We start from the raw sequence: 27,244 nt of genomic DNA on the forward strand, positions 1-27,244 counted from the left end.
TTGCACGATATTTGCATAGAATAAATCTAACTGCCTTTCGGTCTACTACTTACACTGTTTCAGGATCTTGGCAACTATAAGCCATATTAATAAAGTGTGGTTTCCTTAGTGGGGGTTTAATTTGCTTGTTTTCTGTTTTTATTTTATTGAAAATATAAAATGAGAATGAAGATGTGTTTAGTTGGATTTCTGAAAACATTTCCTGTGAAAATAAAATCAGGAGACAACCAAAGAGTGAAAACATAAATTCTCGTTTTCAGTATTTTCAAGAAGTCAATTTATTATAAATTTTTAGTATTTTTATTTCATGAAAACATAAAATAAAAAGTCAAATCAAACATATTTTAAGAATTTTAATCTTTTAAAAATGAAATCAGAAAATGAAAATACAAATCAAACACACTCTTATATTTTCAATGAATATGAGTTCAAAAGCAAAATAATCGATACTTTGCATCAATAACAAATTAAATTCTGACCACAATTTATGTTTAGAATTTAATTAAAATATGTACTAATATTGTAAATATAATTATATAGAAATTTGTTAACTTTTTTATTGACATACACACAGTTGATAAAGGGGATGATAATAGGAAAAAACTCATGATTGGAAAGCAACTCTAAGATACCTAAAACCTTGGAAAAATAAGATTTTTTTTTCATCTAGTATTATTTTCGAAAAAGAAAAAAAAGACATGATTTATGTTGTGTGCTTGTGTGTTACAGAGAAGTATATTAGATGAAAATAATTATTTTTGTTTTTATTTTTATTTTATATTCCTACTCACAGTGTTTGTTGAGACAGAGTAGTTGAGATTCGTTCTGGCAGAGTTTCATTTTCAGAATGTTCATGTTGAACTAAACAGGGATGAATTAAGGGTTGAACTTTCATCACAGCACAACACAATAAGAGAGTGAAATTGGAAAATGCCAATCTGAAAGGACCCTCTCTCTCTCTCTCTGTGATTTGTTCTTCGTTCGATGGCGTGTGAGGAAGTGGCTCATTCGAGACCTCTGTTCCTCACGATCTACACTATTGTCTTCGTTGGCGTCGTCTTTTCCTCACTCTACGTCTTCTCCGCCATTCGCTACCCCTCCACCAACGCTTCTACTTGGTCCCTTTCAAGTACCCTTTTTCACACTCTCATTCATACTCCTATTGCTTCCGTAAAAATCACACCTTTTCTGTTACTTCCCTTAAATGTGAAATACCCTTTTGTGGATTTCAAATGTGTTGCTAACCTTCCTTAGCCGGAGATAGATAATGTTTAAGCATTTGACATTGGTTCCACTTTTGTGTGTCTTTTAATGCCTTGTTGTTTGTTAATGGTGCCTTTTGTTTGTGTCACTTTTCAAATCATTGAGCTGCTTTTGTGTTTTTGTTTTTGACCCTTTATTTTGTTTCATACGTGGGTGTGATTTCAAACCTTAAACTGCGCATGTTTTTCAGATGAGGATGTTCGTCTTACAGAACAAACACTTAACGTTTCTCAGTCGGGAAATGCGCATGTTGTGCCTTCTGTTCCTCCGGAGGCACGAAATGTGAAGACAAGGCCTATTTTGAATATTCCTCCGCGCAATAAAAAGATGCCATCTTTGAATACTTTCAGATTGACCGAAGAATTGGTTCAGCAAAGGGTGAAAGATAACATTATAATTGTGACCTTTGGTAACTATGCATTTATGGACTTTATTCTGACTTGGGTTGAACAGTTGAATGATCTGGGAGTTTCTAATTATCTTGTTGGTGAGTGTCGCGATTTAAACCTTCTATATTTCTCTATCATGTGTTTTTGTTGAGTTTTGTAATTGCCCTTGCTAGAGATGCGTATCTGGTATTGTGTACAGTTGACTAAAGAGGGTTCTGAAAATCTACCTTTTAGGTGCAATGGATACCAAGTTATTTCTCTATCATGTGTTTTTGTTGAGTTTTGTAATTGCCCTTGCTAGAGATGCGTATCTGGTATTGTGTACAGTTGACTAAAGAGGGTTCTGAAAATCTACCTTTTAGGTGCAATGGATACCAAGTTATTGGAGGCGCTTTATTGGAAAGGGATACCAGTTTTTGACATGGGCAGCCATATGAGTACAGATGATGTTGGCTGGGGGTCTCCAACATTTCATAAAATGGGGAGAGAAAAAGTTATTCTGATCAACTTGATACTGCCTTTCGGTTACGAGCTGTTGATGTGTGACACTGACATGGTTTGGTTGAAGGTGCTTTTCTCCATTTCTCAATATATGTTTAGTTTTAACTTTTAAGTGTGATTCATATGCTAGCTTTGTTTTTACGAATCATGCAAAATTTAAAAAGAGCTGTAAAATTTGTATTGATTAGGGCATTCCCTTTTTTACTTTCTTTTGTCATGTATGTTGTAGTTTCTTTTCCAGCTTGCTAATTCTGTTATTATTCTGTGTCCTTTTTATCTTACTCCTACTTTTGTTGGTGCCATTAGCAAGACTTTATATCTGTTTTATTCAGTGTGCATAATCATCTTTTATGCTCATCTTTAAGGAAATCGCCAAGCATATTATGTGATTGTTCTTCTGAGATATATTTTATTCATAAAACTTATATGCAATTATGTGATTGTGGAGCAGAACCCACTTCCATATCTTGCTAGTTATCCCAAAGCAGATGTTTTAACATCCAGTGATCAAGTTGTTCCAACAGTGGTTGATGATAGTCTGGAAATTTGGCAAGAAGGTGAATATGGCTGAAAATGATCCCTATATGAATGATAGAGAGAACCTTTTATACGAACTCTGTTTTCAGGCATTATTTTAGAGTATGATGTCACACTTGCTATGGCTTTACATTAGAAGCTAACAAAACACTTTCCAATATGCAAACTTTGTTAAGAGTCTGAAGTTTTTATTATATTATGTGTCTTCTACTCTTCTCTCTGTTTAGAAACAAAATATAATCTTATTGAAGTTCAAGCACATTCTTTAGCATATCAAATTAAATACCACACTTTGAAGTTGTTTTCTTCCTTCTTTTTTTTTTAAACTCAATGCTCTTTTTCACTTACTTCACCTCTCTATCTCTCATTTTATTACATATATCATCACAATTTCTTAGCTTTAACGGAAGAGATACTATGTTGATGATTGTGTCTATCACCTTTTTTTTTTTTTTTTTTTAAACTTGTGTCCTATCACCTTGTATAGTTGGTGCTGCTTACAACATTGGAATTTTCCATTGGAGACCTACTGAGTCTGCGAAAAAATTAGCAAAGGAATGGAAGGAACTGCTTCTAGCTGATGATAAGATATGGGATCAGAATGGTTTTAATGATATTGTACATAGACAATTAGGACCGTCAGTTGATGAGGACAGTGGACTTGTTTATGCTTATGATGGAAATCTAAAGCTGGGAATTTTGCCTTCAAGTATCTTCTGTAGTGGACATACATATTTTGTCCAGGTAGGATCTAGTTAACAATTACAAATTCCTTCTTTTCTGATTTTATATAATATCTACTATTCTACTTTCTGTTTTCTTTTACACAATTAACTGTCCAAGTGAATCTTGCGTGGACCCTGTGATGTAGAGAAACAAACTGTGTTCAGTTTTTCCTAAGAACATACTTGCATTCATGATTCTAGGCTATGTATCAGCAACTCAGATTGGAGCCATATGCAGTGCACACAACATTTCAATATGCAGGCACTGAAGGAAAGCGCCACCGACTGCGAGAAGCCATGGTTTTCCGTGATCCACCAGAATACTATAATCCTCCTGGTAATTAGTTATTTCTCGCTCTATTTTGGTTAGCATGTAATTTGCTTCATATTCTTGTTCAATGCATATGCACGAACACACTAATTCCGTTATGTCTTGTCTTAGTATAAAATTGTTAATCTAATACAAAAGCAAGTTTTTTTTTTTTTTTTTGCTTCTAGTTGAACATACTTTTAGGAACGAAATTCTACTAGAAAACATCCTAACAAATAATTTTAGGAGCAAACTAAAGTTTGAGATTTCAAACCCTATGCTAGTGTGCTTGGAAGACCCAAATGTAGATCCCAACAAGCATGCAAGCTAGCATCATACATTTATACCTTTATGCTGAAAACCCAAAGTTGGCACTTAATGTTTCAATGCATTATTTTCATTATCTGCCTATGGTTGATATGTTGACTCCTCATGAGGAACTTTTGCAGGGGGCTTCTTGTCATTTAAGCCTTCTATTCCAAAAAGCTTGTTGCTAAGTGGGAAGCATACCATTGAATCACATTTTACACTTGTTAATTACCAAGTATGCATGTATTGATCTGATCCTTTTCACTTCTGCATTTGAAACAGAAACTATGATGTTACATCTCTTAATTTATGTTGTACATGAATTTGTCCAGATGAAACAGATTAGAACAGCACTTGCAATTGCTTCCCTTTTGAACAGAACACTGGTGAGAACTATTTTCTGGGATCATAAAATGCTTATTAAATTACATGTTGAATCCCAAATATCTCATATCAGTACTCTCAAGCACTGTTAATTAACTTTCCTTATGAGTCCTGTAAATTATCAACCATTAGCAATTACATGAAAGTTGCAATGAACTTCTATTTTTGGCTCAATGTTATCCATTAAGCTTGTTTGACAGTCTTAATACTTAATGATTCCTTTGCACTTTTCTCTCCTCTTTAATATTGATGTAATTGATTTCTTATTAATCAATTCAATTGAAAGAACTAGCATACTTCCACTGTTGGTTTCTTCAGCCCCCTTCCCTATCATTCTCACCCTTTTCATAAATAAGATTCCATTAAAAAATGCCAAAAGGTGATTGGTGTGGAAAAAGGATGCATGGAATTGACTTTCCCATGATTAAAGTTCATAGCAGTCCTACCATCTAAAATCAAAATGTAACAAAAAAACTTTACAGCCTAACATGCTGCCATGGTTGATATATCTGTCAACTTTCTTTTAAACCTGGGGCATTTGATACAGCTGGTTTGGTGGTTCTTAGTGATTAAGATTGACAGTTTCTCCTTTGTAGTTCATTTTCACTGCATAAATTATATAATTTTATCTTAATTCATTTTTTTATGTGTATATATTTAGGTGATGCCTCCACTATGGTGCAGAATTGATAGGCTATGGTTTCCCCATCCTGGTGTTTTAGACGGGTCTATGACTAGACAACCTTTTCTCTGTCCTTTGGATCATGTCTTTGAGGTATTTCTAGTTTGATCAAGTAGTTCCTAAATTGTTATTATTGTTGTTCACTTATTCTTTAGATTGACTGGATTGATGAATAACAGCCTTAGAAATTTTGGGGACAAGTATTTAGTCCTCTGCAAAGCTTATGAAATTGATGTTTTACACATGAACTAAGTGTGATGGTAGTACTTGCTTTAGATGTGAAAACCTGAAAATTGCAAAGCAAGCAGTAGTGTTCTTAGTTGGTTGAGCAGGGTGCGTGGGTATTGTAAATCCCTTGATACCGTCTATATATATATATATATATATATATATATATATATATATATATATATTACTCTATAATAAGCACTTTTCACCGAGTAAAAGCTACATACATCTCTCAAACTAAGTTGCTACCTCAACCCCTGCCCCTGCCACTGTCCCTGTCCCCCAAACATTATTGGGATTTCAAAAGTTCTTTTGATTTATTAGATCAGTAATATTTTACATTTTATCACTATATATATCAAACTACATACATCTCTCAAACTAAGTTGCTACTTCAGAACTCCTTCCCCAAACATTATTGGAATTTCAAAAGTTCTTTTGATTTATTAGATCAGTAACATTTTACATTTTATCACTATATATATATATATATATATATCAATCAGAATTTCAATTTTTTCAACAGTTCAAACATTTTATGTTTTGCTGATTCAATAATTTATCATTTCTACCTCCGAAGAAACATAAACACCAAGTTTGGTTGTGTTGAAGATTTGTCACAATTATCAGTTACTGCTATTTATTTGATACTGAATCAAAAGGAATGACCTTTGATGTGAGTAGTTGTGATCAGATATGCCCTTATAATTTAAAAAAGCACAAGGGATCTGGAGTCAGCTTGAAGAGTGGAAATGAGTTTTCATTTACACTATTGCTCAACACTTACAGTCCATAATCTACATGATTATTTTTTTTATTAAAGAGAAGCTTGTATAATTATTTTAGGTGTTTGATTCAGGTTCAAACAAGCAGTCTCTTTGATGATCTACATAAAATCAATAAGGAAATTCTATGCTTCATTTTATTTAATTAATTGGTTATTTTTTTGTATGGTTTTAAAATTTTAGGCTTTCACTAATTCTGATTTCATCTGTTTTCGTGAATTAGATGTGGACTTTAAGTAGGATACTGAGATAAAAGCCCTGCAGATTAGTACTACAGAATATAAACCCTTTTTAATTCCCTGTGTACCTTAGATTACAATATTTAATGTAACCTCTTCCCTATCTTTTCTTCGTCTCTGCCTCTCCCCTGTTTACATAATAAAAAAACATTTTCTGTCACTGTCTTATGCTCAGCTACAGAAATGTACTCTATTACAGGTAAATGCCATGTTGAAAGAACTCCCTGAGGAAGAGTTTGGCCCCGGAATAGATATTAGAGAGTACTCAATACTTGATAATCCCATCCTCCCCTCAGAGGTGAATAAATTTCATTTCCATCTACATTTGAAACTGTGAATTCTCCTTTCTTGTTGTATCTCCCTCACAAAACTTATCGCCTGGGTCTCGAGTTCAGGTGAAGAAGTCATGGCTTGATGTTCAGCTCTGTAAGGATGGAACCCAAGATTGTTTTGCATCAAATAACACCACTGTTGGGGGAGTACTCAAATTTCCAAGGCATAGCAATGAAGAAAGGGTATTTAAAATTTTGATGCATTTAATGGTTATTTCAGTTCTAGACTTTAAGTTCTTCTAAATCAACCCTATAAAGTACATTGGTATGTTTATCCTTGTGTGTCAGATCTTGTTTGGTTATGCCAAGTCTATTCATTAACTTGCATAAGGTCTAAGGATCAGGAGCTGGTTGGAAAGCTCACCTAGAAAACATGGTTGATTGGTGGGGAAAATTTTTAAGTGCCCAAGTTGTCATGTATGACTGCGAACCTAAAACCTAATTCTGGGTCACATAAGAAATTATGCTGGAAGTAAGAAAATCTTACTTTCGGTCAAGTTATTTTAGTATCTTCTGTGCCAATTACCCAAATGACTTTTGGATGAATATTCCTAAACATAAAGTCCATTCTTCTTCTTTGAAAAGTAATTCCTCCAAATTACTTTCTAGTGAAGATTGTTTCTACACCAATTACCCAAACATGCAAGATGAATGGTCTCTTGTGTTGGCAGTTTTTTTCCCCTGGAAAAATGAAGCCCATTGTTCTAAGAATTGCAGAATGGAAGATTCTTCTCATGTATGCAGTAACCACCCTTAACACAGCCTAATGCCATCAAAATTGAGCCCTTCCTTTATCAAATAATCATAATGTCATTGTTGTTTTTTTTCATTTTTTGATCATATAATTTCATGGTTGCTTACAGATATTTTTTGATTGAGGAATGGCTGGGCTAGACAAAGAACTAAAAATTGACTTTGCACAATTTTCAGTGTCCTATTTAAAATATGTTGAACCTGGTTGTTTCCACTTGAATTTACAGTACATGAAAGTATTTTCATCATTCAAGGATATAAAAGTCATTCAGTTCTCTTCAATGCAAGATGCTTTTGCAGGTTTCAGCGACAAGGCAAGGACTACTATACACTTCTCTTTTGAAGTTTCACTTTTTTCATATCGAGATTCACGTTTATCATGTCCTGATCCATGCATTATTTTATCAGGAAAGGGAAGATAGATTCAGAAAACGTGTTAAACGGTACCCAGGTATATGGTGCTGCGTGCTGGATCACACTCCTGGCCACATTTATTACGATATGTACTGGGATGAGAAACCTGAATGGAAGCCAATCCCTCCTCAAACTTCCGCTGATGATCATCCACCATGGTGAGGTCAACTTCAGGATCATGTTTGTTAAAACACTATGGACAGGAGATACACGGAAGAGATTTTATTAAAGGTGGTTTGGTTTCCAACTCATTGCCAAGACCAAGATATATACTTGAGGAAGTAAAGAATCTGTATCCACATTGAGGATGTTAGTTGTTAGAGAGAGACAATATGATTCATGTGTAACAATGGGAAGAACATGCTTTGTATCAACTTTCCAACATTGCAAATTGGAGAAATTGAAGCTGACAGTTTCCTAGATAAGGTTGTAGTTTTTGAATGCTGATGTTTCAGTTGATATTGAATTGCTTGTAATTAAAAATACAAGAGGCATCCCAATTCTCTAATTTTGGTCATCTAATTAGCTTTATCGGTTGGGAATAAAATTACTAAAATCCCTAATTAAAAAAATATTTTTTAAGTTAAAAACTAAAACTCAATTAGCATTATTTTCTCAAAATACATTGGCTAGTTAAATATTTATGCATAGTTGCTTGCATCACACTTAAGAACCGCTGTTAATTGAACTAGTTTCATTTCTAGTGTCATGTTGAGACTAGACCAAAACGTTATCTAGCAACGATAAAACACTGCTACAATCTTTTCCCAAATAAGAGTGAGTTATTACGTAGGAGCTACTCTACTGCTAAGCATTGCCATCGAAGATTCGAAATTGCAAAGTTCTCAAATTAATATTCTTTAGCGCAAGACAGGATTTTTCATAGCTACAATCAAGCATGAAGTGAAAATGAAAACATGGGTAGTTTTCCAATTACTACTAAAGCACGTTAAAAGATTGGCCAATGAAAATTTAGCCTTGTTTGGACCTAGAATATCACCATCATCCCATTCAATTTCTAAACAGAACTACCAAAATGGGAACTTCAGCGTTGTTAAGCGACACGGGCTTCCCATTACTCCATATGCTCCTGCAATGTTATCGCATTGTCATTGTTTTTGCAGCGTCATTCAGCTGTTTGACGAAATGCCACAAAGATATATACATGGGAGAGAGATCCATTTTGAGCTTGTTGATTACATCAAATTGTGCCTCAAAAAACCCAAAATTGTGACTGCCACTGTTGCCCATTGTGCAGCCTTAAAGATAGGTGCTCTAGCTCACCTCCCCACTTCAACATCTCTACTCACTATTTATTCCAAGGCTGGAGACTTTACCTCTTCAAAGGGTTTGTTTGATGAGATTCAGAATAGAGATGCGATTGCTTGGAATGCTATTGTTGCAGCATCTCTTGAAAATAAGTGTTATAGGATAGCAATGGACTTCTTTGATAAAATGATCAAGGCCCAAACTGGGTTTGATTCTACTACTCTATTGCTTATTGTATCAGCTTCCTTACACATGAAAAACTTTGATCAAGGACGCGCAATTCATTGTGTGAGTATAAAATCTGGAATGCTTGTGGATATCAGTTTAGGTAATGCTCTTGTTGACATGTATGCCAAGTGTGGTGATCTAAGCTCTTCTGAGTGCCTATATGAAGAGATTGAATGTAAAGATGCAGTTTCATGGAATTCAATTATGAGAGGCAGTCTTTACAACCGTCATCCAGAAAAAGCATTGTGTTACTTCAAAAGAATGAGTTTTTCTGAAGAAACAGCAGACAATGTCAGTCTATGTTGTGCCATTTCCGCGTCTTCAAGTTTGGGAGAGCTGTCTTTTGGTCAGTCCGTTCACGGTCTGGGAATCAAGCTAGGCTACAAGTCACATGTTTCAGTTGCCAACTCTCTCATTTCATTATATTCACAATGTGAAGACATCAAGGCTGCTGAAACACTATTCAGAGAAATAGCACTTAAAGATATTGTTTCCTGGAATGCAATGATGGAAGGATTTGCTTCAAATGGAAAGATTAAGGAAGTGTTTGATCTTCTGGTTCAAATGCAAAAAGTAGGGTTTTTCCAGCCTGATATAGTGACATTAATTACCCTACTTCCACTTTGTGCAGAACTGATGCTCTCCAGAGAAGGAAGAACTATCCATGGATATGCAATTCGAAGACAGATGATATCTGATCATGTTATGTTACTGAACAGTCTGATAGGCATGTATTCAAAGTGCAACCTAGTGGAGAAAGCTGAGCTCTTGTTCAATTCTACTGCAGAGAAAGACACAGTCTCATGGAATGCAATGATATCTGGCTATTCCCATAACAGGTATTCTGAAGAAGCTCAAAATTTGTTCACAGAGATGCTACGTTGGGGTCCAAATTGCAGCTCATCAACTGTTTTTGCTATTCTTTCATCCTGCAACTCCCTTAATATTAATAGTATCCACTTCGGAAAATCAGTTCACTGCTGGCAGTTGAAATCTGGATTTTTGAACCACATTCTTTTAATAAATATTCTCATGCACATGTATATCAATTGTGGGGACCTGACAGCCAGTTTCTCAATTTTGCACGAGAATTCTGCTTTAGCAGATATAGCTTCATGGAACACACTAATTGTGGGGTGTGTTCGATGTGACCATTTTAGAGAGGCTCTAGAGACTTTCAACTTGATGAGACAGGAACCTCCTCTAAACTATGACTCTATAACCCTTGTTAGTGCCTTGTCTGCCTGTGCAAACCTGGAACTATTCAACCTAGGGAAGTCTCTTCACGGCCTTACAGTTAAGTCTCCTTTGGGATCAGATACTCGGGTTCAGAACTCGTTAATTACCATGTATGACAGATGCAGGGACATCAATAGTGCCAAAGTAGTGTTTAAATTCTTCTCAACTCCCAATCTGTGCTCATGGAATTGCATGATCTCAGCATTATCTCATAATAGAGAAAGTAGAGAGGCACTGGAACTATTTCTCAATCTTCAGTTCGAACCAAATGAGATCACCATTATTGGTGTTCTCTCAGCTTGCACTCAAATTGGTGTCCTAAGACATGGAAAACAAGTTCATGCCCATGTGTTCAGGACTTGCATTCAAGACAATTCTTTCATATCAGCAGCTCTTATAGATTTGTATAGCAACTGTGGAAGATTAGACACTGCCCTCCAAGTATTCAGACATGCCAAGGAGAAGTCAGAATCAGCTTGGAATTCAATGATTTCTGCATATGGATACCATGGAAAGGGTGAGAAAGCAATCAAACTCTTTCATGAAATGTGTGAGTCAGGAGCAAGGGTGAGCAAAAGCACTTTTGTTAGCCTTTTATCAGCATGCAGCCATTCTGGACTTGTGAACCAAGGTCTTTGGTTTTATGAGTGTATGTTGGAGAGATATGGAGTACAACCTGAGACTGAGCATCAAGTTTATGTGGTTGACATGCTAGGAAGATCAGGTAGACTAGATGAGGCTTATGAGTTTGCTAAGGGGTGTGACAGCTCAGGTGTGTGGGGAGCTCTCCTAAGTGCATGCAACTATCATGGAGAACTCAAGTTGGGGAAAAAAATTGCTCAATATCTCTTTCAACTTGAACCTCAAAATGTTGGACATTACATATCTTTGTCAAATATGTATGTTGCTGCAGGAAGCTGGAAAGATGCTACCGAGTTGAGACAATCTATCCAGGACTTGGGTTTAAGAAAAACCGCAGGTTATAGCCTTGTAGATGTTGGTTTGTGATAAAAGGAGAATTGCTTTTATTTTTTCTAGAGAAAGCTATTTCACTTCTAGTTCAAGGCCAACACCTCGGCATAAATAATTGTGTTTACAGATTGCAACTATTAATGAACAAAATTTAGGTAGGTATTCTTACTTTTTTTGGCTAAAATGTCTCTGCCTTTTCTAATAAAAAAAATTTTCGTTTTGGCTTCATGATAAAATAACAATTTTATTTTTCATCTATAAAAATAAATAATCCATAATAAATTAGCGAATTTTATATTTGCTCCTTGGTAAATTTGTTCATAAAAGACTAATAACAAATAAAAAAAATTTATCATAAACCAAACACAAAATTCGCTAATTTACCAAGGATTAAAAAAGTATCAAAAACAAAAAATAAAATTGTTGTTTTATTAAGGACTCAATGTTAAAAAAAAATATTAGAAAATAAATATAAAATTTAAGTATTTATTAAGGATCACAAACATATTTTAGCTTAATTTTATTGTGTATGATACCGAGAAGAAAGAACAATTTTAATTAGAGAATAAAATTAAAAAAGCTAAAAAAAACTACATGTAAGTTGCCTTTAATTAAAATCTTTATCTTACATGGTACTGAAATATAATGATACATGAGAAAAATAGGTACATGCACCGATAAGGGGTAAATGATTTTTATACTAACAACCAATCATAAATAATAATTTTGTTGTCTTTGACAATCTTAAAAATAATCTCTTGTGATTGGTTGAAAGTAAAAATCATACATCACATGAACCATTTTTTTTTTCTATTACAACTGTTAAAAGTTTTCAAATAATGCATGTCTGACAGACAAAAAAACAAGCCAAGCCATGATCACCAAAAACAAAAGGCATCTTATGGTTACCCCAAAGTCCAAACATAATAATATTGCAGTCCAACAGGTATAAACTGCTTCCTGCACCTCATTTTTTCTTCATGCACCCCAAATGTTTTAAATTCTATTTTACCATCCCTTTATTGCTGAATGGCCATTTCAGAAGTGTACAGGCAGTTTAAAATAGCTATTAGAAAATATGATTTTCATATTCCAAAATAGCTAGTTTGAAATAAGTTTTCTACATTACCTATACACATTCAGAATAAGTATCCCAAAATAGGTTGGCAAAATTCTTTTTTCTTGATTTTCGATTTGAGCATGTTTTGTATTGAAAAAGATGGGTTTGGTGAGGAAGGAAAGGCACCATGGTGAAAGGTGTAACTTGAATACATCGCTGCAATAGGTGTCCCTCTCTTCCCCAGTGGTGCTATTCACATACATGAATGATGAATTCAATGGGGTTGGGTTCAATAAAGGCAAACAGAGCCGATAAAGCCATCATTCACATTGCTTTGAGTGATGCAGATAGTAGTGAATAGTGATGGTGTTGGGTGGGGGACGCTACTGGGTGGGGTGCGGAGGTGCTTGGAGGTTTGACGGCTAAAGTTGTGCTAGGGTTGTGCAGGTTAGGAAAGAGGGTGCTGACCAGTGACCATTACACAAAGAAAGATAATCTTGTAATTAGTTTTATTGTGGGGTGCAGGAAGGAAAAAAGGAGTGCAGGAAGTAATTACCTGACATGTATGAACTTAGACAATGTATTACCCGTCCAATAAAAGCTTACAATTCTATTATATTAATTTTTTACATTAATTTATTATACCTTTTATTTGTCTAGCTAACTGTTGAATCATTACCAGATAATAATCTCCATCTGTAAAATTATTTTACGACATTGAGAAGGAATATAAATATATAATAACCCTACAAATAAAATCACATTACAGGAGACATCTATCTAAATCGAGTAACATGGGAATGAACGTAAACTTCATTACATACTCAACTGAAATTGAGCCAAAATGCCGACAAACTCAGTCTGACATCATGAATGTTCCTCGGGATTTGGGACGCCCAATGAAAACCAATATAAACTCATGTAAGTATTCAGATTCATCCACCCAAGTCGTAGGAAAATTGGTGATTAGTAACAGATTTTGCGTGAAAGGAGTTTTATGGTGATTGGATGAATGAAGGATGAGAATTTGTATGAGACTTGTTGGAGTACAAATATGATGTGAAAGTCTTACATCGAGTTTGGAGATGGTGGGATGTCAAACCTGTTACATAGTGTCAGGTTCAACTAGTGATTAGCTCATGGCCAGTAACATAACTTGTTTTTTACTGGCAAGTAACATTAATTAAAGTTATTGCATGATAAATCAACGGAGTAAAAAAATAACATAATCCTTTAATCCATACCAGACATGCTATTCAAGTAAATAATACAAAAGTTTTTCTAAGATGTTGAGATGAAAATTAAAATGGGTAGGCCTGCTTCAGCTACATCAACATATTGATGCACGTATACAGCAAAAATATGCACTACAACCTGATATTCTGGAAGAAGCTTCAATTTTGGTTGAAAAGTACAATGTTAGCTTCAAATTGCCCAAGTTCATGTACTAGACCAAAATATAAAGAAAGGAGTTATAATATAAGGAATATGGAGCAAAACGTTTGGATAAACTTATTCACATTCCAAAAGTACTTCTATGATAAAAAAAATAGGAAGAAAAAGTGAAATGAACTTCTCCATAAGCTAAAAGTGTTTTTGAAGAAATTTATCCAAACATGCCCTAGAAGGATCCCTCCTGGCATTTCCATCACAGTTCTCAAATAGTTATGATCACAAAATGGGAATGCAAAATCAGATAAAGAGAATCTAAATGTATGAAACTAATAAGTATTGATTCCACTATAGTTATCATGGCCCTACTCTTAAGAGAGAAAACAGATCCACAATTTAGACCACGTATTATCTAATGGCTCTTGAGTACAACAAATTGCTAGCTACATGGTATCTAGGATTGGAGGTTAGGTATTGAAGTCATAAGTACATCACATAGATCCCACCTAAGAGACTTTTTTAGCCACATGACAACATGATGGTAGTTAAATCAAAGCATACTTGTTCTTCATAATTATAAATTATAATTCTGATTATAAAACTAACACCAAAAGTACCTAAAGAACTGCATTTAAGTTTTTCCTAAAATTAAATAATAGCTACTAACAAAAATTCTAAAACAACCTGGCATTGCAGAATCTTTATCTTTTTTCCATTTTAACTTGGGGAAATGGTTCTTAGTTTGCAGTTAGTGTTTTATGAAAAGTGCATGAAGTCTAGTTGTTTATTTAAATGAGTTTAGCCTGATTGGAAACTCCTAATTATTTTCACATCTGCAAAAAGAGACCTATCAATATACTAATACTGAAGATATGGAGGCAATCTGTAGACAAGCAAAAGAAGAACAAGAAAAAACTGACCAAGCTTTTGAAATAAAGACAAATGCAACCCTAAACTCTAGGATTTGTAATGCAGCCCTAAGCTTTTGAATATTCATCATTTTGAATTTCTGTTTTGACAAGTCAATAATTATAGCAACGTTGGTTGTTAGAACTTAGAAGAAATCCCTAATGGTTCTATGAATAGGAAGACTGTGTTAATTTTCTAGTCACACGCAAGGCATCAATTTGAATCCATAAATAAGAAGAATCAATGCATCACTTGAATCAATTACACATTGGTAATGTTACCATTTATCAATGTTTTGAAAATTAATCTTGTTTTATTGTAGTCAAACAATCCAGGCCTATGAAATGAACTTTATTACCTTGTATATTCATGTCTTTTTGAGTGCTACTGTAGGAGTTGTTCAAACTTAGCATTGCATTCATGAGGATCTATTCAAATAATGACAAAATGAATGTCAAATGGAAACATTGAATTAATAACAAAGACGGAATTGCAATATTAAATAGAAACAATAACCTGAAGCATTATCCTGGATATGAGTCGAGGCTGAATGGTCAGAAAAAAAATGGCTTCGTAATGCATTTCTCGATTACCTAACACATCACTGAGTAAGATTTTCTCCCAGTCTGAACATTCAATATCAGATTTGTCCAAGCTTTTATGCTCATTAGAGGCATCCAGCCTATCCGTTACACGATTCCTCTTACTTGCCATGTCTGAATCAGTATTAACAGGAGAAATGCTACGACTACTCTCTGTATCGGACATTTGATTTGTAGGACTAACCATAACTCTCTTGGTTTGAATTACATTGCAACAAGAGGGACTAGCCTCCCCATTACATGTTGCAACCGGAGAAATCTTAGGATGGGATACATATGAGCATTGGGTAACAATAGATCCTTGAGTCTGTGATTTGTTGGGGGCAAAATTCCCATATGATGATTGAATTGGAGAAGGGGGCCGAGAAATTACTTGATTATTGATGGTATTACTTGATGGCAACAATGTGTTTTGACCTGAGAGAATAAGGATAGAGTGAAAAAGTAATTGATGAAATGATGAAAACTAAGCATATATAATTAATAAAGAGTTTAATGGTCATTTACTAATAGTATAAAACATTTCTACATTGTCGTTCAATCATAATTTATTGTTAATATGACTTTTAAACTAATTATCATAAAAGTTAACAAATTGATCATATATAATGGATTGGGATTAGATGATAATATCCAACTTTTTACACTTTTAGAGTATAATCCTTTTTTCTTATTAATAAATGTATAAACTAGGAGACAACTATACCTTGGATACCACGAGGTTTCTTTTCAATTGGTACATGGAACATTCATTGCTAGAGTATCTTTTCTCCTATTGCCATACACATAAATCATGGGTGGACAAGTTTTCAGTTTCTGCATTAGTGTTGACAATAGAAACACCTAACATTAAAGCAAAGCAAAGTCAATGCATCATTACTTGATTTCAACACATGATTAGTCGAGAAAAAAATGTTGTACCTGGAGGAGTTTCATTACAAAGCCTTGATTGAGGAACCACTGCATACTTTGTGTTCATCATCTCGACATTGGGTGAGGGTGGACTCTGAAAAGTATTGTAAACATCCACAGCCTTTTGTATGCCTTGCCTAAGCATGTGAATCATTACCTCAATCCATTGTTGATCTATCATCACTTTTTGCTCTTTCAAACACATATACTCATCCAGTATCTACCCCAAGCTCATCCAACTCTTCGACGCCTAAACAATTAAAAATAAAATTATTCAACAGCCATCTTTTAATTTCTTAACAAGATCCTTAGAAGAAAGGAGCTGAGAAAGACGCAAAAGGGATTAACCTCATTGATCAACGAATCAGAAAAGAGGGAGGAAGCCTCGTTGCGGAAGGTGGAATGCGTTTGAGAAAAATTGTTGTCGTCGAGGTACTGGTCGACGACGAGGGCAACATGAACACGAATGATCTTGTTCATTCCAAACGACTCTGCCGTATTGGGTTGGTTAGTCTTCCACATTGTCGTTTATGAAATTTCCAGCCGCGAAGAAGAATAAGGAGGAAGAAGAGGAGTCTGGTGATCGATGAGAGGTAATGTAGAAGGAAGGAAAGTGCAGGTACTCCTCGCGGGAAAGTTTATATTTTTTTCCAATTTGTTTACATATATATATATATATACATACATGTTCAAAAATTATAAATACTTCAATTTTTTTATTAATAAATAAAATCAAGAATTATATAAAAGTACCAAATAAACATGTTCATTTTTGTTATCTTACATTTATCAAATAGATAATTTTATCAAACACTTATAATTTAAAAAATTATTTTAACAACTCTCAACTATCAACGACTCTGAGTTACTAACTAATTTTTAACTTTCAACTAGCCTTTTCAGTTTACAACTATTTTTTCCAATCATAGCCTAAATAAATAAGTTATGTTTGTTTGCCTTTTTTTTTTTTTTTTTACTTAAAACTACCTTAAAATTATAGTTCAAAATAAGAACTTTGGAAGGCCTGATAACTATCATTCTTTTAGTTTCAAAGTTTCTTTTCAGTTAACTATTATTTGGAAAAAAATTGAAATTAAATTAATTATCTCACTCAATGAAAGAATATATTTATAAAAAAATTAAAAGCTTCATTTTTTCAATAATATTTCTATAAGATAAAAAATAATTAATTAAAAAAATCCTTAATTTCAAATTATACTAAGAAGTAATTAAAAATATTTTTTTTATATATATATATATATATATGTATATATATTATAATTAAGGACTTAAAAGCTTAACCACAAACTAAAAGTTATACAAATTTTGAAATACAAATTAAATTAGAATAATAAAAATATTAAATACTTTAAAATATAAAAATTTATTTAACTATTTATTTACTGATCTGAGATTTTTTTAATTTTATGTAATGAAAAACAAAAAAATATTTTAAATTTTAAAATAAATAATTTAAAACTTCATAATAAATAAACATAACTAAAAAAAATAAATCCAATGAATTATATAATAGTAAATTCTAACATCATTTCTTCTTCTTTTTTTATCATTACAGTAACATCTTATCAGGATACACATAAGATGATATTTTTCAAATAATTAAGGGGTTAATATAATGAGTAAGTGGCGTCAATATAATATATATAATGGATGTAAATATAAGGGAGAAATAATTATACATTACTAGTGTACAAATTTTTGCACCACCATCTAATCATAATTATAAATTTGTTGACTTGTATGATATTTATGTAAAAAATCATATTAATAATAAATTATGATTAAATGATAACTGTGCATCATCATTAAACTTGTAAATATAGTATTCTTCAAACAAAATTAAGGATTACTGTAGGTGTAAAAAAAAAAAACAAGGGAATGTTGTCGTAATTTATTTACAAAAATCCGCCATATTGGGTAGTAATTTTCATATTTAAAAATTATTATAATTATTAATAGGAAGTTTGGATAAATGTAAGAATTGTATTAATAATTATTTTTAACTTTAATATTTAACAAACAACTATATATATAAATAAGAAAAAAAAAGTTAACTAAAAGAGTGATAACAAACGAATAAGAAATAGTGTCAATAAACTTCCTCATTAACACGTGAAAATGTATTTTATTTTTATATAAATAGATGCATCTCTTATTTTCTCTAATTTTATCTATGGTCTATATTAATTCAAATGCTTATTGTAAAAACGGATTCTTAAATTTTAATTCAGAATTTTTTATTGCGCCCGAACTCTAATTGGCAAAAATTAAAAAACTACTGTTCAAACTTGAAAGTATGGCGGTGATTCATGATGGTTATCTTTTAGATCTTTTTCGCGCCAAAATCTGTATTTTTTATCTTCCCATCCATTTAAATTCACTTCTCTTTGGGAAGAAATTCTCTTTACCGGGCATCACACATCTCTTCTTCGTGGGAACGAAAATGTGGAGGCAAGTGGAAGCCACAAACCAAGATGAGTCGATCGGAAGAAGGAGGAACATCAATCCCGTTCATGTCGCCTTCATTGTTGATAAGTACCTCTGCGACAATCATTTCTCAAACACGCGGTGCATCTTTCGCAACGAGGCATCTTCTCTCTTTGCTACTTCGTCAATCAACCAGGTTTCTTGACCCCTTTCTGCGTTTTTGGCAACTTAACTCATTCAATTATGATAATTATAATTTGTTCCCTCATCAAATTATAATATCACTAGTAGTGATATCTACACAATTAGCCTTTCATCATCACATATAGCCTTAGTCGTTCAATTATATATATATATATGATCCAAAATTGGTAACATTTAGCGAAGTATCCCATGAGTTTCCGTTGTTTGGACTGGTTATTGGACGAAGGGTTGAGTCTTGTGCCCTCCTTAAGAATATATTATGTGAATTCAAGTCTTCCCAAAAACTTAAATACATGGGGTTTCTCAACAATATGATTTGTCATATTGTCTTGACCCAATTTTTTTACTTGTTTTTTGTATAGTTGCCGAAGACTTTGGAGGAGATGCTGGATGAGTATATATTTTTGAAGAAACAAAATGCGATCCTGGGTCAAGAAAGGATCATGGTGATGGAAGAGAAAAACAGGATTCAAATACTGTTGCAAGGCATGCAGAATGCCCTGAACACTTACAATGCTTTTCAGAGGCCACCCTCACTGAATGTCGCGGCGATGAATGCAAATTTTGCAGTAGTTCCTCAACCGAGAGTTTATAACAAAACTCCCCAAGGTACGACGTTTTTTTTTTCCTTGACTAATCATGAGTTGAAATATTGGTTACCATTGGATGTTCTTGTTTTAATTCAAGGAGGTTTGCAACTGTAATTGCTTAGAGCTGTCATTGAGTCCAAAGCTCACAAGCCATTCCCATTCAGCCCTTACTTAATCCATTAAAATTATCGTCCCTTATTGTGAGTTATTTTCATCTCCAACCCATGAATTTAAATTCTTTAAGGGGTTGGGGCTTTTAGTGGTTGTTGCATTAGCCTTATTTGCTTGCAATCATGAGTTGACATATTGATCATTACTGTATGTTCTTGTTTTAATTTTTATATGTCGGTTGTTCTTGGTTTAAAGGTGGTCTACAACTTCAATTCTTTAGTGTTGTCATTTAGTCCATAGCCTACAGTACATTCTGCCCTTACTTAACCCATTGAAACTGTAGTGCTTGTTTGAGAATTTTTCTGTTGGAAATAGAGTTTTTTTTCTTGTAGAAAAGCTCTCAAAAACTCTTCTAGCTTTATATCCAAACATGCTCATAGTCCCTCATGTGGGTTGGGGTTTTAGTAGGCTGTTGCACAAGCCTGATTTGCTTGGGATTTTCCTCAATTTTTATAATCTCAACAGTAACAACTACTTTAAACTGTTTAAATTGTGGTAGCAATTATCATTGTGAATGATTTTGTTGTCAGTTATAGTAACTTTAAATCGAGGTTGCGATGTTACAGCTGTGGATGCGTGGCGATCTCATTAGCTGGTGTTGATGTGTTTAAGTTATATGAATGATGTTTTGACGTTGCTTTGCTTTTTTATTAGGTGTTTCTACTATTACAAGTATTGCTGCTGCCATGCAAAACACATCTAATACACAGTTGCTTACTAGACCTGTCAACACCAATGTGGACACTGGAAACTTCTCAACACCCATGATTAGTGTGTCTGACAAGAAGAGAAAAGATACTGAAGCAGTAAATGGGCCTATAGTTGCAAAGAAACCTCGTGGTAGACCACCTGGCAGGAAAAATCAAGTCCAAGGTATAATTGTCTGTGCATCTATTAAGTATATTCTAAGCTTTCATAATGTCATCAATTGCATTTTTACTCTATCTTTATTTTCAGGTGAAAACACATCACCACAATCAAGTAATGCTGTCAACAACCAAGTAGTTTCTCGGCCATCTTCTTCTGCAACTCAATCATCATCTGGGAACTGTGCAACCAGCGGATCACTGGTTCAAGGATCCAATGTTGTCAAAGGCTCATTCAATCACCCTCCACTTTTTGTTCCAGACAATTCCCCAATTCCAAAGACACCTACAACACAATCCTCTCAGAGTGATACATATGTGTCCCCTACTAAAATTTATCCTGCTGCATCTTGCAATGGAGAGGCTAGTCCTACTTGTTGCACTATGAATCCAACCAACAAAGTTATGGTTGGCCCTGAAACACAAATGGCTTATAAAGAGAACAGTCATTGCAATTCTCCTATCGAAGTAGATACAGGAAAATCAAGTAAGATGGATGACGTAAGGAGCAAACTGAACTTTGATGCCTCTAATATGCCTGAGAGCTTGGACAAATCATTGTCTAATGAGGTTTATACATCTGAGTCTGACAAGGAAGTTGACATATCTGACATTGATTTTTCAAACTTGATGGATTGCTGCCCATTCCTAGGAATCACTTCCGAAGATTTTTCTTACCATCCAGTTCCAACTCATTCCAAGGATAATGCTTCAACGTATTGTTTCTATTTAATGTTGCAATTCCTTCTTTGTTATTTAATGCTTGTATCTGGCATTGTTTTTATCTTTATTTAATAGGTCTTCTCATGAATGCAATGCTAATCATTTGACTTACCATCAAACTGAAAACAATCACTGATAAATATTTGAATATACAGGGAAATAAAGTTCATTCTGTATTCTGCATAATTTTGCTCTAAACCACTGTTTACTGAGAAGTTTTTACCTTTGCAGGCCTTGATAGTCAACATGTCTGACTCTTAATTTGGGATATTAAACACCATTCATTTGTTCCTTAGCCTGTTTGGTCATTAGGTAAGGCTAAAATGATTACTCTTTTAGTGATTGTTGATGACTTTAGCCTTTGTTGTTTCTGGTTTCTTAAACCAAAAAGGAATAAGTTACTGTAAAGGAATTCATTTGAAAAACTTCTCACGAAGTAACTAATTATGTTGTTGTGAAGAAAATTATTGCATGCCAGATCACAACTGACTTGTTTGATGTTAGCTGTTACTCTGTTGTCAAATTTCTTGGTCTAAGCCTTTAGCTAGTTGTGTATCTGTTTTCTCTCTAAGAAAATTAACTTTCTTCAAGTCTGGCTTTGATTTATTTTATTTTATTTTTATTATTATTACAGTGGCTTTCATTACTAATTACTATAATGAAATAAATCCTGCTAAGTTTCATTATTTTTGTTTGCCATTTCCAATTTTCCACTGATTATATTTTCTCCACTCTTGTGCAGGCAGTACAACTGAGAATTTGAAGTTACCAGTCAACAAGGTTTATGTTACTTATATGTTACGGGAAATGGATCATGTCCAGCTAGTAATTTGGTATGTGACTGTGATAACATTCAGCAATTAAACAATTGGTTTGACGTGGGACGTATAACTAAGCATTGTAGTGAAAAGCTTTCAGATAGTTGTGTTTCTATTCACTCTCAAGAGTAGAACTAGAATTGACTTTGTTCAAGTCTGGCTTTGGTTACTAATTTCTGTAATGGAATAATTCCAATTTCCAGCTAATAAGTTCCATTATTATTTAATTTGTCATTTCCACTTCACTTATTATATTTTCATCACTCAGCACAACACAGAATTTTGAAGTTACTTGTCGACACGATTTATGACGTTACGTTACTTATATGTTAGGGGGAAATGAATTCAGTGTAGTCATGCAATCACACGATCAGTGATTTGTAAACTATGTGATAAACATCAGATGATTCAGATATCAAATTTGCGTTTTAAATCTGATTTATTGGATAAAATGAGTGACTTGATCTTCATCTAATGGTTTAAACTGCTGATTGCTTATAAATGCAGATTGCAGACAATGGAGAGACATTGCAGAGAACTTTGTCTTGTTTTAATTTATAGTTTAGGATAAAACAAAATTTTATAATGACTAAGGATGTACAGTTGTGTAAAATTGTCTAATAACCGTAGATAGATTGGATTCTCCCCATCTGATTTTTCTTTTCCATTTTGTGATTCTAATTACTTGAACTCTGCAATGGAAATGCCATAAAATGAGGGGTCCTTCTATTCCTTTTGGTTTCATTTTCATTATTCAATTATTCCACTCTTGTTGGAATTTGGAGATGATATACTATGTGTGCAACTTTGGCTATGTGTACAACAATTTGGACTATTTGAAGCTAACTTTCTCTGTATGCATACATTAAAATGTTCAAGAATGAAGGCAAAAGTAGGTGTAGCTAGCTTTGGCGGTCATTCCAACATTGCATATATATAAAATAGAAAAGGAAAAAAAATGAAAGGTTAAATTAGTTTTTTTTTTCTAATTTATTTTTTAGGTTCAATTTCACTCTAATTTTTTTTTAAGTTCACTTTGATATTTTAATTTTTAAAATCAATTCAGACACTATTAAGACATGTACATTTTGTAGTAGTCTAAAGTCACTTAGTGGTGATTTTAAACTATCACAAAGTGTGATTTTTTAGCATTGTTGGTCCAACTTAGACAATAGGACTAAATCGAATCGATTTTAAAAATTAGAGAACCAAATTAAACTCCAAAAAAAAAAATCAAATTAATCCTGAAAAATAAATTAGAGGACCAAAAAATTAATTTTAACCAAAAGAAAAACTCAATATAAGATGGTGAGAGATTTGTTTATGCAAGTGTTGTGTTCTTTCTAGAAATCGTAGATAAGGGTGTTCACGGGTCGGATTGAGTTGTGGTTTGCTAAACCCATTACCCAATCCCACCAAATTTGAACAATTGGGTTAGGTTGGATTTGTGCAATTTTTTATAGACCTGTCAATGAATCTCAAGAAAATGAATGGTAAGGATGAGATTTAACTCAAAGAATTATTTTTGAAGTGGATCCTCCTTTTTATTTATATATAATGAATTTAATTATATGATATGAGTTGGATCAGATAAAAAAAATTAACCTTATTATCCAACCCATTTATTATCAAATCTTAATTGGATCGATTCAAATTTAAATTAAACACTTAAATAACTCAATTCAATATAAATGGATTAAATTGGGTCATAGATATACCCGAGATGTGAACATCCTTAATCACATATGTCTGAAATGACTGGGATGGAGATAGTGTTGTCAAATGAGGTGAAAACTGCCCTAAACATAAGGGTAAATATACAAATGCACCAACCAACATAGGGCTTGCATGCAGGCTCTTCAATCTCCATTGAGAAAGATGCCTTCAACGTTAAAGATGGCAATCTTATATTTCAAGGCATGAACTGTGAACCAAATCTGAAATCCCAGGAAAAGCTCAAACAGATGCAAGGTTGTGTTAGTGAAAGAACTGCAACAATAGAAAACATTGTCAGTTTCCATTTGCGACAAAAAGCATTCTAAGTAGATTTACAAATGCACAAGTACAAACCAGCCCAAAAGTATGAACTCAGTCATCAAGGTAATAATAAGACCCGGCTGACTTTTGTTCTCTGTCCTTGGTTGAATCAAGTTTGTTGATCCTTGGGCGAAAATTAGTTGGGTCCCTTCTAAATGTGATATCAAGATGCTGCAGACGTGATGGAATACATTAGATATATCATGCAAGTATAAGCACGGAACACAAGACATTGAAAGGAACAAAGTAATGGAACCATAGAAAGGTAATAAAACTTACTGATAAGAAAACGTTCATCCCAGTCAACAATGACTGGAGAATTTGCAATACAGTCAATTGATGGTTGACCCTCATAAACAATAACTCTGTCTGCAAGATATGTTGCCATGATGAAATCATGCTCAACGACAAAAGCCGTTTTCTTTGCATGAAGAATAAACCTCTTAATGACTTTGGAAGCAATAATTCACTGTTCAGAATCTAGATACGCACTTGGCTCATCTATCAGATAGATGTCTGCAGGCTGTTATGGTAGGAGAGCAACAGATCAGAAAACTTAGAAATGTCATTTGGTTTGACATAAAAAGAGGCATGCATCTTCTTAAGGGACACATAGACAGCACACAACAAAACCAAGTGATAAAGTTCCAAAAATCTGGCCAAGTAGAACCGTAATGAATCAGGAAATGTTATTGCTATTTAGATTTAAGAACCGTAATGATTATACTATGCACTCTTCAAACTAACTCCACACATGTAACCCTCTAGTCATGTAAAAAATAAAAACTCCATTCATGTAACTGCACACCATATTGCATGTGCCACATCCTCTTCAGGCCAAGTGCACAGCATTCTCCAGCAAATCTCAGTTCTTTTCTTTCTCTCCCTCTGGCAAGGAGGAATAGATTTTTAACTTAACTGTCTTGTTTTATGTTTCCAACTTGTTATTTGAACTTATTGTTTCCACTTTTTTTCTAGTGAACTTATGAGTAATCATGAGACTTGTAATAATACACCTCAACCTTGAGAACTTAGATACTTTTGGTGAATTTTATGTTTCTAGTTTATAGTTCTTCATATATGTTAATAATTTTGTTGTTATTATCATATTCTGCAGTTTTTAGTACACTTTGTATATATATTATTTTTTCATTAAAGTAGTTGACTCTATTCCCAATTCTCCAAAATTATTATATCCCTTATCAGTTGAAGCAATTCGAACACACTAGGTGTATGGACTCAAATATCACATAATTGGCAATTGGTTCAGTAAAAAGATTAGAAAGAAAACAAAAAATCCAAATTGGTAAACCACACAGATACGAAGGAGCACATAATCATTTAGTCAGTTTTACAGTGTCAGAGTCCAAATCACTAAGACATCACGGCATGCATACATATTGAACAAGGGTGCGGACATCACCTTCAAATCATCTTCTAGAATCCGAGTAAAGTAATTCTGCAGTTCAGATCCTCGAAAATAGGTCAAAATTTCCTGCCAATCAGGGGGATTCTGCAACCAAAAACAAAAATCAAACAAACGCAACAAAACCCCAAAACAATTCAGCAGCAAAGAAACACAAATTCAAATTCTATTACAGTGAATCGACCCAAATTCGGCTTCAATTTCCCGGCCAAAACTTTAAGAGCAGTGGACTTCCCAATCCCATTTGTCCCAACCAACCCAAGCACCTGCCCAGGCCTCGGAACCGGCAACCTGCCACCACAACTCTGTCCATCACAAACCAAACAAAACAACCACAGCCTCAAATTTCTCTGGCAAAACAACTCATACTTACCTATGCAGCTTAAAAGTATCAGGACCATATCTATGAGTAGTATCCCTGTCCAAGTCCTTTGGCAAGTTGATAATCTAGATAGCTTCAAAAGGACATTTCTACACAAACAAACAACAAACTCATCACATAAACAAACCTCCCACCAGCTCACAACACAATAACAGTATCTCCAATAACAATACCTTAACGCAAATACCGCATCCAGTGCACAATTCCTCGGAAATGAAAGCAATCTTGGACACGGAAGTAACCTCAATACACAGCCTCTCTGTAATCCAAGCAAGTCCCCATAAACCCCCATTAGAATTAAGACACACACACAAAAAAAAAAAAAATAGGGTTTCAGCGGAAAATAGGGAAATTAGATCTTACCGGTTGTGACGACGGGGCAACTCTTCTTGCACTCTTGACGGAACTTTTTGGGCTTGCACCTGACGTTGCTGACGATGGCAATACGCGTCAATCGATCCGCCATGGCGCCTTAAACACTTGTGAAGAGTGAGATTCACTTTCCCTTTTGGAAGGAATTGAGAGAGAGGTGCCATCGAAGAGTGCAGAAGAGAGAGGTGCAAAGGCGTTGGCGTGTGGTGAGAACGTTCTGAAAAGTATATAACATTTGGGTCGGTTTTATTCTCGGATCAGGTTTTACACATATCTTAACACATGCTTCTTTTATGTATTAAAATTTTTTTTAAAAAAAATCTTATCTTATATATGGTGAAATTAATAAAACATCTTCTTAGCGTCATAAGAACATTAATTAATTAAAAGAAAAGAGTATTTATTATCTAAATCATAAAAAAATTATGAAAAATACAATTTCTGTCTCATATTAAAAATAATTTTACTTTAAATTTTTTAGTAATATCCTTAAGACATATTTTAACATTTTTCATTAATAAAAGTTGGAGGTACTAATATCGTTTTTTATCCTAAATCAATAAAAAAATATTTATCTAATTATTAAAATTACATCATAAATGAATTTTTTTATAAGTACATCATAACCTTGTTAAAATTTAATTTTGGTGTTATTTTAAATTTTTTATTGTAGAATTGTAGTTTATTTAAAAAAAATCAAATCCAATATTAAACTAATGAAACATACAACAAAAATAACTGCAAGTCATTCTACAGCTAAAAGATAACAAAAT

The 27,244-nt window shown here is 33.7% G+C and overlaps 4 protein-coding genes and 1 pseudogene across 7 annotated transcripts; 3 read left to right on the forward strand and 2 right to left on the reverse strand.

The window, feature by feature from the left end:
- The first annotated feature begins 779 nt into the window (after positions 1–779).
- On the forward strand, positions 780–8,271 carry LOC100776463 (arabinosyltransferase XEG113). 2 transcript variants are annotated; one of them, XM_003517051.5, is made up of 13 exons: positions 781–1,129; positions 1,454–1,750; positions 2,015–2,220; positions 2,605–2,710; positions 3,178–3,434; positions 3,617–3,752; positions 4,175–4,269; positions 4,367–4,420; positions 5,080–5,193; positions 6,552–6,650; positions 6,748–6,867; positions 7,665–7,751; positions 7,846–8,271. In XM_003517051.5, exons 1-13 carry the CDS (start codon positions 985–987, stop codon positions 8,011–8,013), a joined length of 1,884 nt encoding a protein of 627 aa, XP_003517099.1. In that variant the 5' UTR covers positions 781–984; the 3' UTR covers positions 8,014–8,271. The 2 variants fall into 2 exon arrangements, with proteins under 2 accessions (XP_014630926.1, XP_003517099.1); XM_014775440.3 differs by lacking the exons at positions 7,665–7,751; positions 7,846–8,271 and adding an exon at positions 7,548–7,590 and having other exon boundaries at positions 780–1,129.
- Positions 8,272–8,521: 250 nt separating this feature from the next.
- On the forward strand, positions 8,522–11,729 carry LOC100775736 (pentatricopeptide repeat-containing protein At4g19220, mitochondrial). Its single transcript, XM_003516458.5, has one exon. It carries the CDS (start codon positions 8,761–8,763, stop codon positions 11,593–11,595), a length of 2,835 nt encoding a protein of 944 aa, XP_003516506.1. The 5' UTR covers positions 8,522–8,760; the 3' UTR covers positions 11,596–11,729.
- Positions 11,730–15,304: 3,575 nt separating this feature from the next.
- Positions 15,305–16,956, reverse strand: LOC121174795 (uncharacterized). The gene is made up of 4 exons (XM_041014965.1): positions 16,783–16,956; positions 16,444–16,528; positions 15,514–15,939; positions 15,305–15,348 (listed from the first exon to the last, which is right to left on the reverse strand). The coding sequence occupies exons 1-4, from the start codon at positions 16,954–16,956 to the stop codon at positions 15,305–15,307; spliced, it is 729 nt and encodes a 242-aa protein (XP_040870899.1).
- Positions 16,957–18,741: 1,785 nt separating this feature from the next.
- On the forward strand, positions 18,742–22,971 carry LOC102659456 (uncharacterized). Of its 2 annotated transcripts, none has more exons than XM_041015962.1 (6): positions 18,742–19,078; positions 19,449–19,695; positions 20,502–21,429; positions 21,668–21,748; positions 22,179–22,269; positions 22,762–22,971. In XM_041015962.1, the coding sequence occupies exons 1-4, from the start codon at positions 18,752–18,754 to the stop codon at positions 21,672–21,674; spliced, it is 1,509 nt and encodes a 502-aa protein (XP_040871896.1). In that variant the 5' UTR covers positions 18,742–18,751; the 3' UTR covers positions 21,675–21,748; positions 22,179–22,269; positions 22,762–22,971. The 2 variants fall into 2 exon arrangements, with proteins under 2 accessions (XP_040871896.1, XP_006573499.2); XM_006573436.4 differs by lacking the exon at positions 22,762–22,971 and having other exon boundaries at positions 18,751–19,078; positions 20,502–20,720; positions 20,805–21,429; positions 22,179–22,461.
- Positions 22,972–23,927: 956 nt separating this feature from the next.
- Positions 23,928–26,720, reverse strand: LOC100777518 (ABC transporter E family member 2-like; annotated as a pseudogene). Its single transcript, XR_136248.5, has 8 exons — positions 26,463–26,720; positions 26,273–26,358; positions 26,091–26,188; positions 25,891–26,008; positions 25,715–25,804; positions 24,571–24,814; positions 24,325–24,462; positions 23,928–24,243 (listed from the first exon to the last, which is right to left on the reverse strand). The product of XR_136248.5 is annotated as an ABC transporter E family member 2-like (transcript).
- Between the last annotated feature and the right edge of the window lie 524 nt (positions 26,721–27,244).

This window comes from Glycine max, chromosome 1, assembly GCF_000004515.6.
Source record: "Glycine max cultivar Williams 82 chromosome 1, Glycine_max_v4.0, whole genome shotgun sequence".
NCBI classification, from domain to species: Eukaryota; Viridiplantae; Streptophyta; class Magnoliopsida; order Fabales; family Fabaceae; genus Glycine; species Glycine max.